Genomic DNA, 13,996 nt, shown 5'->3' with positions numbered 1-13,996 from the left:
TCAGTACGAACAAGTCTTGGTGGCATGTAAGCTTTCTGATTGCTCAATTCCTTTCCCCCTAAATCTTCTCTACTAGAGTCCTGCACATTTTGATGCTGTGGAGAAGGGTACTGCTTATCAGGACCAAATGCTCTTTAACTGGTGAAGTTGGTCCACTTTCCGGGTACATGCCCAGTGACTACTGTTTCTTCCTGTGCAGATTTTCTTCCAAAAGTGGAGTGCCAGTATGGATGCCAGCGTTCAGAGTGAGTAACTTGGGCTTTCTAGTAGGTCAGTCACCAGAGACAGTCTGACTATGTGATATCGGTACAGGTGTGGCTTGATGGGCAGTATACTTGTAGGGGGGTGAAGGTCGAGGTAGTGGCAATTTCTTCTGCCTCTTGTTTTCCACTACCATAGGTTTTTCTGATATTAGATGCCACGGCTTGATCACAAGCTACTTAGCCTTTTTGGTTAGGAGGTTTAAGTTTACATGACTCACAATGTTCAACTAATCCAGTGTTTCTGGGTTCATAAAATTTTCCCCATGGTTTAGTGTCTTGCTTGGTGAGTCCACCAGCCATTTTCTAACTCAACTTTCTCTGTCTTTAAGATCTTGAGACCAATGCTTCCACTCAGAATGATCTTAAAGCCTCTTTGGATGACCTACTTTCTAGTAGTCGTGGATTGCTCATAATCTATTTGTGACCAAGCATGCCTGCGTGGTGTATCTCACACTTCAGGTACCAGGTTTAAGGCATTGCCACAACCATCTTAAGTTTAGTCTTTTCCCCACATGACTTCATCATTGTTCTTTGCTTTTGGCTGTGGATTCCTTTGTTTTGGTTGTCACCTCTTTGTACTTGTCATCTTTCATTGACCAGTTTGGCAATCATCTCCTCATGGTCCTTTGCACATTCAGTGTCTCAATGTTCTGGTTTCTGTATCTTGAAACAAGATCACTCCAGGAACAAGGTATATCAACCATTGACCGTTCTCATCTAGGAGATATTTACCACCTTATTTCTTGGGTCATCTTTTGACTTTTTTATCAGGTGCACCAGACCACTCAGTCTGCTGTTATTTGATTAGCTATTTCTCTGCTGCTTCTCAAGCTGAGGTGGCTGTGTATCCTAGAGGTACAGCCAATATTCAGTTGTTGTACATGTGAAAGGAGAAAATGTTATTCGTTCACATGCTGTTTTTCCCCATATTCCATAACTTCTTTAGAAGCCTTTTGTAAGAGTACCATGTGAGATAAAACCGTTAGATTTAAAGCCACACATTCTATAATTCCAGTCGCACGTGATATTAGCGTGCGCCGTACGTGTGATTGTAGCTAAACTTGCTACACCTATATATTCCACAACCAACCAAACCATAACTTAGTGTGACATTTTAATTAATCCCGGCATCGAAGGGATCGATTGTGCTACTTTCCTCCGCTACAGCGATGCCTCAGTTTCACATCTACTCAACAACTAGTAGCGAGGTGATAGCTGGTAGGATAATCACATCCACCGAAAAGGAACCCGATGTAGGCAAAGTGGATTATGAAAGTTTCTCAGCAGGGGTTAGACGGGCAAAGAATTCGTATATAAAGAATGTCTTAATCTACGTAATAACGGCTGTTCTACAATACTCCGTTGTAAATGGCTCCTTTAGTTTAATGACCAGCTTAGCTGGAGAGAGGAAAGGTTTCGCCGCCCTAGTTGTCACCTACATATCAACCATGCTTGCAATACTAACCCCAGGACTTATTGCATCTCTGGGATGCAAAGCTGTGATTATAATGACGAACATTGGCTACTTGATATTTAGTATTGGCAACTTCACTGTCCAGTACTACACACTGTTACCTGCTGCAGTATTTGCTGGATATAGTGTTGGGTCAGTTTGGATATGTGGAACTACTTATCTTAACCTATTGGGAATGAACTATGCTAAGTACCACAAGACGACCGAGAACAAAATGATCAGCTATACTAATGGAATTTCAATGTTTTGTTTTAGCAGTGGATTTTTGTTTGGCAATGCAGTGTCTTCGTTACTACTATCACCAACAAGAGACAATGATGCAGTTAAGGTTGTTAACAGTACTGACGAGTGTTCACTAGAACCAGAGAATATTGCTGAAAATGTGTGGGTATATGCTTTGAGGGGTACACTGACTGGAATGTGTATATTATCCTTATTTCTTTTGATCTTCCTTGATAATGTCAAAGATGAGACTGTAAACTGTAAAAAAATCAGTGTGAAGAACCTTGTCACAAACATCAAAGAAACTGTAATAGACTTTGGCAAGGGATGCATGCAGCTTAGAATTGGTCTTGTGTTACCTTTACTGATCGCAGCTGGAATTGAGATTGCGTACTTTCCAGGAACATTTTCACGGGTAAGTGTTATAAAAAGTTTGTGATTTGAATGGGGAAAGACTTGAGAGAGTATCTAACTAATGGCAAGAGTTTGCAATATAAAAAGAAAGGAGAGTGTCCTACTGCAGTATTTCCTGTACAAACACCAATCTCAAAGTTATGATGCAATGCCTATAGCCACTTTCAATGTTAGAATGTACTTAGCTTATTAAGTTTCAATAGTTATGGCTTCAATAAGTAGCCCACTGATGACATTGTCAATGCTTAACACTTTATGTGTTGACATGATATCCTAAAGTAATCAAAGTCATATCAAACAATTAAGCGACTTTAAAAAAAATTTTTTTCATTCACAAGATACACGCGTCTGCACTGGAAGCAGGTTTTCAAGGCTCTGCCATGGAGCGTCAGATAACTTTTAAACCTTTCCCGGTTCTAGCAGGAATGGCCAGCATGACATCTACTTTCACATAAAACGTAACAGCTTAATACGGCCTTTTTCATGGTACAAAGTAGGGGGTTTAACATTACACATAAAACCATTGGCAATGAAAATATTGGCTCACCCCAACAATCTAGGCGCGAACTTTTTAACGAATCCCGGTGATACAAGGCTAGATCGCTCCTTGCTTGAATACTTCAGCTAGTTATACCGTTCGTGACGATCATTTTACATGATACAAATAATTTTATAAAAATCACCATCTCAATCCAATAGTCGCATACCCCGGCTGAGCACTGATTATTAGTGACGTGCGCGCTATATTGTGTGGGCAATTTGCGATGGAGAAGCATTCCTTTCGTGAATGTTTAATTCATCAAATTTTCAATGGTCAATAGCCCTTGTACATCATGCTAATAACACGTTAAACTATTTTGATCACATGATCAAACTTTGTACATGTAATCAAATAAATATTAATTTTTAAAAAAAATGGTCATTATAAAACTTTCAAGTTAGCTGTTTGCAGATCTCCAGCATGTAAACCTGTGGAAAAAACGGTCACATTTTAATTGGTGAATTTAAAAAATCTTTATCACACACACACACTACACACACTCACACACACACACACACACACACTACACTACACTACACTACACTACACTACACTACACTACACTACATATTCACATAAAAATAAAACACTACAAGGTATAGTAAGGGTTGTTTACATTAGTTAATTTTGTGGTCCACCACATATAGCAACAAGGGAAATGTGTATCTGTGATCAAGAATTTAATTTAGATTCTGATATCATAATTAGATGGTCAGACTACCTTTGTCAACTAGAGATGAACTGACTTTTGGTAAAAGCGAGGGGTAGCCAATGCCTTGGGACTCTTGTACACTATGTGAGAAATCCAATCAGAAATACACAAATATTTTAGAAACCAAATCCTAAATCCAAAATCACGTAAAAATAATGGAGAAAGTGAGTTTAACAAAGTAGACAATGATCGATCACGAATGGCTAGAACAGGATGTAATCAACAACTGTACAGATAGTTACTAGTTAGCAATCTCACTAAATGCTTTTAAAATACATAAAGATTGGAACTCTCATACACACCATTTGGGTGCTTTGCATGGGCGTTGGCAACCCCTCTGGTACACCATTTCGGTGTTTTGCGTGGGCGTTGGCTACCCCTCAAAAAAACAAAAATACTATACAGAAGATGAGCCCTACACAGCTACGTGGGCTTCTTTGTACAAAGCATACACTTACCTTATTTGCACAGTGCCCAATCGTCATCATGGACGCTTCCACCTCCCACCATGCACTAAAGTAATAGAAACATCATTAAAATAATAATATAAGCATTAATATTATTATAGTATAACACAGCAGCACAATATTACAGCATGATAAACAAACCAAAGTATTTATACAGAAAACTACGTCATAGACATTTAATCGTCTTGGAGCAAGGCCATTTTAACGAAGGCACAAATTGTACGTGGGTGGGCAATTCATTACATTCTGTTTGCCGTTTATAACTATCACTGGCAAACTAATGCATATACAATATCAAAGAACGTATATATTTAAACAGTTGCATGATACTTATAGGCTGTTTTTTCACTGTCAACCACTTCTTGTGCGTGGGTGGCCCACCACCCCTCCCCTCCACACCCACCCACCCACCCCCTATATGATATACGTGCTATACAGGTGAGCATATAAAAGTTGCTAAAATTAACAGGTTTTTGTAGAATCAGTTTTTTTTAATAAATTGAACAAACAGTACATTTTCATACTATAGCTGAATGACATTAAAATACATTGAATTGTTCTGATATGGTGATACAGGCGAATGATTGTTACATGGAAAGCCCAGAATGCAATATTGGTGGGGTCAATTCTACCGACACATGACCACACACACACACACACACACACACACACCTTTGGTACTACCAATGGTTAGCTCCTAACCACATGCTAATCCAAAAAAACACACACACACCACATGCTAATCCTTTGGTACAGCTATGGTGTACCTACAGAAAGACATGGTTTATGTTACAATGTATTTCCAGCAATTCTAACATGGCCAATCAATTTTAGAAATGATCTTGCAAATTCAATGTTGCTAGGACATTTGACCACTCAATGCTTGATCCTTATTTATGGCACTGGGTGGTTATCACAGACTCATGGAGCCAAGCTCCATTGGAGAGGCAGGAGTGAGGCAGGACCTGAAGAGGTTCAATATTCTGAGGATAATTGGCACTGATGGAAATGTGTGGAGAGATGTGTGCCAGGAAGGACTGAAGAGGGTGTAGAACACTGCTCCTTCTGTACAATTTATTTGTGAAACTTGCCATTGTGAATTTGGAAGGAGACAGGACATCACCAGACACAAGTGTCAAATGACACATCCACAAGGAAGGAAGAGGTAGTAATGGTTTGATCCACTATACCAATAGTATATGAGGAGCGTCATCCACTGGCTATAGATGGCTTCATTTCAATGGTGTGCGTGTGAGTGTGTGTGTGTGTGTGCGTGTGCGGGTTTGTGCGGGTGTGTGTGTGTGTGTGTGTGTGTGTGTGTGTGTGTGTGTGTGTGTGTGTGTGTGTGTGTGTGTGTGTGTGTGTGTGTGTGTGTGTGTGTGTGTGTGTGTGTGTGTGTGTGTGTGTGTGTGTGTGTGTGTGTGTGTGTGTGTGTGTGTGTGTGTGTGTGTGTGTGTGTGTGTGTGTGTGTGTGTGTGTGTGTGTGTGTGTGTGTGTGTGTGTGTGTGTGTGTGTGTGTGTGTGTGTGTGTGTGTGTGTGTGTGTGTGTGTGTGTGTGTGTGTGATCACACCATCACTTCCAAATGCAACATTCAGGCTATATTCCTTTAAGCCATGGCTGACCATGGTCCATTTTACATGTATGTTACAAGGATCACTGGTGCATTTTTATAAAAATTCATACCAAATCTGATTGTTGAAGTTACAACTTCACTGCTGTGCAACTATACTGACCACTCCATTAATACATACATAGTATTAAAAGCCATTAAAAAAGGCTTATTACACTGCTTACCCACAATATCCATATATAGAATTTACGAATGTTATACGTATAATCTTGTACAGCAAGGAATCAAATTTTTAGGCATACAAGTATATGAATAAAATGATCGCACCTACATGGCTGGGGTGATTATTCCCCAATGATGAATACATTGTTTACATACGTGCCTTTAAGGCTACAGAACTAAAACGCTAAATTAATGTTGAACTCTCCACAACCAGGCAAACAAGATGGTTTATAGTTTAAATTGATTTGTAACTTTCTTCACTGAGTAACAGCACAATTAAAACTTGCATAATTTTTTCTATGTACACTATGGTGCATGTCATTTCACCCAGTGTTTTCAATGCATTTTATTTAAACAATTAACTGTACAGTGTAGATTATGTGAGATAGTCATGCATCAGTTGTATTACTGCTCTTGTGATTTGCATGTATCCTTGCCCTGAAGCCATGAAGAACACACGCACACGTACTGTATGCGCTCATGCAAAGCACAGGTAAAAAGCCTATGGCAGCCGTGTGAAACACAGCTATTGCTGCCCAGAAAATTAGCGCTGGGATGCCTGTGCACCACTCAGGCACTTGAGTCTAGTGTAGGCAAATCCTCCTGGGGCAGAACTAGTAACCCGCAGGAGGACTGTCCAGGTCTCACAGAGAGAGGTTATTCTAACACTGCTAAATGAGACAAGTATAGTTGGGCATTTGCTTCCCCAGTAAACACCAGGTACCCATTCATGTTACAGCTAGGTGGGCTGCTTCCCCAGATGACACCAGGCCTTCAGGTCCCCAAGGTAGATGAGTAAAGTTTCTTGCTCAAGGAAACAACAACACCAAATTGGCATAACCGGGCATCTAACCTGGAACCTTTTGATTACCAAGCTGATGCTTGGCTATGATGTCTCACAACATGCGCGTACACATACACAAATTGCAAATTACATTTAAACTGATTATTATTCACATTTTCATAAGACAAATTATAATAGGTTATGTCACATATGTTCTGTAATATGAGACTAGTTTCAATAACAATGATATGATTGTGGCTTCAAATTCTATTATGTGAGTGGTGTACAGATAAAAGCTAATATACAGCAATTAGTAGTGGCTGTTCTATCATAGTACAGTATCATTGGTATCGATATGCTTTGATATGTGTAATGTGTGTGATTCATAAATATCAGTAGAAATACTTTGTAATCGGTTTAATATATGTTTTGTTAATCCCTCTCAACCACAGCCACTTAGTAACTATTATTGTGTAATGGTTTGTTTATATTAGTTTCTGATGTGTTGAATTTATAATCTTCATAAACATGATGCATCTTGAAGTCGCAGTAGTTATATTACGTTTTGCATAAGTGTATTTTATTTCCTATAAAATATATCATGAACCACGATAGTGGGTTCATAATAGGGATCGCAGTGGAATTTTTGAAAATCCTAATAGAGCAGTCACCTAAAACCAACCTTAGAAAGCAGACTCAAGCACAAAACAACACTCAGATGGCTTATTATCAAACACTGAACTCAGACAAATGGTGATATAGCAGTAAAAATGGTTTAGACGAAATTTAGAAACATTCAAAAATTGCGAATTTTACGCGAATTGTTCATATTATTATTATTTTGTTTCACTCGTGTACAGCCCAAGGCTTCCATTTTTTCGCGATAAAAACTACACAGCCTTACTCACTGAGTCCTTCCGCATGTCCATGACCCATTAATTAACCCGTACTCCACAGATCGCTAACCGGCCTCCACCTCGATAAATTTCTAATTCGCCATCGCCTGCTGTTCCGTATACGGAAGAAGCCGTAGAAGAACAAAATTACGGGATCTTGTGTGCTCAGGGATGCGTATTGTTCGACCATAGTCTTTATAACGTTAATAGATGGCAGATTGAAGTTGTGCAGCACTCTTTTACCTTACAAGATCGCCATAATAGGGTCTCTAGTGAGCTGCCCGCCTTCGCTACGAGAAGTCGTTCAAGCGCGCGCAAGGCATCCAGTTTATTCTTCTTCCTAGCCATCACAGTTAGTGCTTTGTTTGTCCATTATAGGTGGAAGATAAATGGTAGCGTTGATATCATGGCTGCTTTTCACACGCTAAAAAGGTTGGGTGGGGTGTTTATTACATCCCTACCATTTAAAAATATTTTGTGGTCCAATCACATATCATCAACAACCCTCACATATGCAAGGTATCCATGTCATAAACAACTTACAGAGTGTGAAGCCTGACAGTCTTATATGGGAGGATTGTGTGCTACTGTGCTTATGTCACTGTAACTAGCTACTGTGTACATATTCTAGCACACTCTCCGATCAGCTAGTGACATTGACAGTTGCAAACTTTTAGCCATGACCACATGCATGCTAACCAGACTTTGCTGACTATACCTATGGTGTTCCACTTTGTGACACACTGTTGCTAGCAGGCTACACGTAGGCTTTCCAGGGCTAGAGCCCAGTCTAAGTCCTGGCAATTGGAACTCAATATGCCAGTTTAAAGTACTCTTGCATGTATGGGTGTAATGACTGCCAAATCCCTGGTAATCATGTAAGACTGGCTACACCACTGGCCACTGGTAGTGTGACATTGTGATTTGTACATGCAGACACCGGCATAGGAAGACTTTTCAGCCAAGCCTAGCCATCTCCTATTTAGCTTGATTAATACCAACTCACAATATTGCTGCTGTATTCAGCCCTGTTCATACGTACACTTATACAAAGGTGTTGTAAAGCGTCATCGCTACAATAATAGCACTACAACTACAATGTATAGTTATCTCTTCACTACCTATTCTGCTAGACAACTCTACACCTATAATGTACGTGCTTGATGTATGCATCGTTATATCACATGAAAATTTATGAAAAAAAATTGGACTGTACAGGAATTATAACACTAACAGTTACCATTCTTATAACTTGTATCATAGAGTTTCATTCTTGTCCTTCTGTTAGAATAAACACCTAAGACATCTTGTTCTTCTTCAAGTCTCCTGTACTGCCATCAACACTGTCTCCTGTATGATAGGTGCACAATCAGTAATTCTTCTGACAGGTAGGTAGCTCATATAGCAGTGTGTTTTCAGCGATGGCACCAAGTGTGACGATGATGGCTCAAACACTGAGTATAGACTAGGAATTAATGTATCCTGCCTTATATTTTGTGTGTGTACAAATCAACATGAATCAGGATGAAAATACAGTCTTTATCATAGATTACAAAATTAATATTGCATTAACATATCTAATGAGTTAGCCTTTTAAACCAAGGAATCTCTGTTAGCTTACTACACTAATGTGCCAATTAACTTATAATCCATAAATGGATTTGGAAAAAAGTACACAAACTAGACATATTAAAAATTTAAAATAAGAAATAGGGATCGCTGAAAAAAGCCACGAAACAAGAAGGGATCGCTGGGATGGTAATGTAAACCACAGATCCCTATTTTGACTCTCTATAAATGCTCCATTTGAGTATAAAAAGTCAAAATAGGGATTTGTGGTTTACATTACCACCCCAGTGATCCCTTCTTGTTTCGTGGCTTTTTTCAGCGATCCCTATTTCTTATTTTAAATTTTTAATATGTCATATATATACACAGCAAGGAATCCAACAGTCATGTGCACATGTAACCTTTATTTTGTAAAAGAGACTGTTCATATTGTGTGGTGTTTATGGAACTGAGTCAGTGCTTCATGGACTATTGTAGTTACTTTGATGTGTTGGTGATGTCACTAATGGTTTACTTGTGGTAATAAGTTGAGTGGCTTAATGGCCTTGTGGTTATAACCCATGTGTTGTATAGGCCACACTGGATTGTGTAAAACGTGCTTGCACATGTGCCACATAACAACGCACTCACACAAACTAACAACCCACAACTCCTTGGAGCGTGCAGTATTGTGTGCACCTTGCAGCACTTATGAACTCCTAGAAGATTTTTCTGATGAAGTTTTATCCTTGACAGCCAGGCCGTTCTACAGGGTAAAGCATCAGTTTACGATATCAATTCTTCATACAAAATTTTGTTATTCTCAATTCTAGTATGTATGTATTGGCAGAGGTGAGCCTGTGTTTGTCTGAAAATACCTGTACTTGTACCCAGACTTAAGGTGGATTACAGAAACTGACAGAACTACGTGTTTTTAAATCCATTAACAGCCATAGCCACCATTTGACAGCATGGCATTTTAGCTCACTCATAGAATAAAATTACACCTCGCTATAACTGTTTCATATACTTCACAGCACGATGCACTGGTACTAAAACAGACATACCCATAGGAATCCCATTTCTGGGATAACCAGATCCTTCCCAGACAATATATTATGGGATTATTATGTAATTGCACAAGGGTATTTTTGTTGGAATAGGTGAGTTACCTGTGAAACCATTCTTAGCACTGAAAATTTATTTGATAATAAAAACATGTTGTATCAGCTCGAGTTGACAGTCAACTGTTTTATCCTGGTGGACATAGGTACATAAATTACACATGTGCAATGCCAAAAATGGGCCGAATCACGAAGAAACTGGCTGTGGAATGGATCGCACTGGTAAACTATATAGAAGAATGTAATGCATCTTTGTAAACAGTTGGGTGGTTATGCTGAATTTTAGACTTTGTCATGTAATAACTTTGTTGCAGTTGTTATTGGGGTGAGCCTAAACGAGCCCTACACTAGCCCTACACTAGCGAGTCGATGGTACGTACATCTCATTTACGGACAATTACAAGAAAACACAGATAACTTACAAATGCTTCCACTTCCATATAAGGCTGCTACATACGTTCATAACATGAACAATAGCCAGTGTGATTTACTGACACTCCGTACAAGGCTAGTATGTATGTTCATAACACGAACCATAACTGGCATGATTTACTGATACTCCATATAAGGCTGGTACGTATGTTCATAACACGAACAATAACCGGCATGATTTATAGACACTCCATATAAGGCTGGTACGTATGTTCATAACACGAACAATAACCGACGTGACTTACCGATGTTCCATATAATTTTTTTGAGATGTGACAATTTTATTTAGCCATAAAACAAATAAATTGAATATACAAAAATATTATAACAAGTGATGGCAGTCTGGTCTCTATCTGGATGAGATCGACTGGTGCTGTATAAGAGTGACCAAATCTGCCCTTAGATGATCTACATCCCCTTAAACACCTTATTGCTGATCTTAGGAGTGAAAAAGACAAGCAGCATCATACCCATCCATCATCTGCATAATTGGAGTCCCACTTATCAGATAGCAGGGAAGCAAGGTGCTTGTAAAAAACATATATTAAAAGCATATAAAACTGGTACGTACATTTATGACATGGACAATAACTGACATGTTTTACTGGTGTAATCCTTATTTTTCGTGCATCGTCCAAATGGACCTCGAAGTGGACGACACAGATGATAGAGCTGAATCGCTCCATAGGTGTCACAGAGAACTTAACAGATTGCGAATGGAAACAGAAACACCAGAAGAAGCGAAATTGAGAAGAGCATGCAAGAAGAAGGGAACATGACAGACATAATAGACAAAAAGAACTGATGAACGCCAGAACAAGCAGAGCTATGAGACAACAGCACGACAGGCACAGGAGGATATTAATAATTAACTCAACAAAGATACAGAATAAACATACAGATAAACATTCAACAGACGAGTCAAGGTGAACCTCTGGAATAGCGCACTTCAGCAAGTTAGACACCGTGACCAACATGAACTAATCGATTTAGTAACCCCTCAGGTCCTTAGTAGTGCCCTCACTGCGCTCGGGACGCTACAGGCTCAGGATGCTACAGGCTCAGGATGCTACAGGCTCGGGCCATCAGGGTTACTAAATTGCTTAGTTCCCTTGGTCTTGGTGTCTAACTATTATTTATGTAGATATAAACAACATAGTCAAACTGTGTACTTTAAGCGAGCACTTAGATATGCGGTTACTACATACGTAGTTCATATGGTTCAGTAAGCACTGAGACTGATGAATTTGACCATTAATGGGATATCAGCATATATGTATCTGCTAAATAGACATGATTTTATTATGTTTTATCATGCTATGTTGTCAACTTCATCCACAGGTCTACATAGCAGAGTGTGTTGGAGTACATGTTGTAGGATATGTGTTTATTGTGTATGGTGCTGCCAGTGCTATAGCCAGTGTTAGTGTGGGAAAACTTCTTGGACATGTCTCCATAACTTCAGTGTCATTACTGAATGTGTGTCTCAATATTGGACTAGTCTCCTTCCTACTGATTTGGGAACGACAACCAAACTACTTTGTGATGTTCACTGTGGCCATCTTGTGGGGTATTTGTGATGGTGCTTGGTCAACTCTAATAAGCAGTAAGTGGGAGTTAAAGTGTTACACTGATAGTTAATCTTTTATCAGGTTACCTGGCTATAAACCTCCAAGGATGTTTACATGTTGCTCATTGTACCTTCGTGTTACCATACATGTTGGGATATGTTATCAATTATGGTTTTGGACTGGTGTTCACCTCTGAGTACATGTTACTACTAGTGGCTGGAGGTTATCTTGTAGCTATTCCACCATATCTGATAGCTGAATGGTTGAGTAATAGGAGGAGCTTTAGTCAGTGTCTGGTGTCTCCAGAGTCTTGTCATGACCAAGGTAAACTATTATGTGAGCACCATACCATAAAGATGATATATGTTGGATATGTAGTTGTCATTAGCTCAAGAAAATTTTGCTTACAATGCAGTTGAGTAAATGGGTTAAAGGCATTTACTCCAATGGAAAAAATAATTATGGGTTAATGTCACCCTGCGTCTATTTATACATATTAATTTCAAGGTTTTACTTTACTCCTTTACTTGTTTATTTGTGTCAGTATTCCAAAACCACAATGTTTAGCATTAATGATTACAATTATATGGGCTATATAATGTGGATACTGAAAATAATCAGGTAGCTAACTGTCTCTTTAGTGCCCTAATTCTGTTACCAATTCCAGAACTTGGTACTACAAATTTTATAATAATGGTACACTCAAATGCAATGTCGTCTTGCAAGAGTGTGATCGATAAACTTGCTAATTAAAGGGTGTGGCACCTGTTTTGTCTCATGAGTATTCATCCCATTTTGTTTGGGATGAATACTCGCAAGTGAAACGGGTGCCACTCCCTCTAATTAGTGAGTTTTTTAATCACTCACTCTCACAAGATGAAATTGCATTTGAGTGGTACGTACTGTAATAATACTAACACATACTGTATGTTAAAATGCTCTTACAACAAGTGATATTGTTTGTGCAATTGTTGTTTTCTCATTTCCTATATAGGCTACTGATTGTCGACATGTGTGAAAACTACAGTATGTCCTAATTTATAGTATACTGTTCATAGGACCACTCTGATTTATTAACTATGTACATATGTATTATCTTAGTTTTGTATGCAGTGAGGCAAGCATGTATGCAGTAGTGATGTATAGAGTATTCTATTGTAAATATGTAATGAATACACAATGTACATGTCACTCACTACATGTTTATTCACTACATGATGTGTTTACTATTAGGTACATGTATATACTTGCTTGCATGTGGTTCACATCTGAACCTTAGCAACAAGTCAAAGTTTCTGTCACTGAATTGGTCAGAAATAAGCTCTTCTTTTTAACAGCAGATCATATACTTGGCAAGCATCTGAAAGGTAAGTGACACATTCACATCATTCAGTGGAGCCACTTTGTAATTATGATGAACCAAGAACTGTTATCTAACTGTGATAAGAATTGTACAAAACAGCATTTTTCCCTTATACTGCAAAGAGCTTTTGGTTGAAGAATGTTAAAGAGGCTCCACTGACTACAACATGTGATATGTATAAAGTCTACTAGACATTCATTACAACTAAAAGAAGACATCAGTGACTGACCTGGAGACAAGGATAAAGACTATTACATGCTACTTTACAATGCTATCATTATACTGCTAGATATAGTGTTTTGAAACCTCTCTATCTCAAAGATGGCTAAGGCATATTTAATGACCCTATTTATAAGACCGCTTTATATAGACCACCCTCTTTACTAAGACCA

General features: G+C 38.7%; 1 protein-coding gene and 1 long non-coding RNA gene across 4 annotated transcripts; one reads left to right on the top strand and one right to left on the bottom strand.

The window, feature by feature from the left end:
• Nucleotides 1-1,363: 1,363 nt before the first annotated feature.
• LOC136257356 (protein unc-93 homolog A-like) lies at nt 1,364-13,969 on the top strand. 3 transcript variants are annotated; one of them, XM_066050523.1, is made up of 5 exons: nt 1,364-2,374; nt 12,012-12,276; nt 12,323-12,565; nt 13,475-13,608; nt 13,796-13,969. In XM_066050523.1, the coding sequence occupies exons 1-4, from the start codon at nt 1,433-1,435 to the stop codon at nt 13,573-13,575; spliced, it is 1,551 nt and encodes a 516-aa protein (XP_065906595.1). In that variant the 5' UTR covers nt 1,364-1,432; the 3' UTR covers nt 13,576-13,608; nt 13,796-13,969. The 3 variants fall into 3 exon arrangements, with proteins under 3 accessions (XP_065906595.1, XP_065906594.1, XP_065906596.1); XM_066050522.1 differs by having other exon boundaries at nt 13,475-13,969; XM_066050524.1 differs by lacking the exon at nt 13,796-13,969 and having other exon boundaries at nt 13,236-13,477.
• Nucleotides 3,216-7,718, bottom strand: LOC136257359 (uncharacterized). Its single transcript, XR_010701926.1, has 3 exons — nt 7,579-7,718; nt 4,085-4,139; nt 3,216-3,342 (listed from the first exon to the last, which is right to left on the bottom strand). It is a non-coding gene; the product is annotated as an uncharacterized lncRNA (long non-coding RNA).
• Nucleotides 13,970-13,996: the final 27 nt, after the last annotated feature.

Source organism: Dysidea avara, chromosome 6, assembly GCF_963678975.1.
Source record: "Dysidea avara chromosome 6, odDysAvar1.4, whole genome shotgun sequence".
NCBI classification, from domain to species: Eukaryota; Metazoa; Porifera; class Demospongiae; order Dictyoceratida; family Dysideidae; genus Dysidea; species Dysidea avara.
This window is presented reverse-complemented; position numbering and strand designations above follow the sequence as displayed.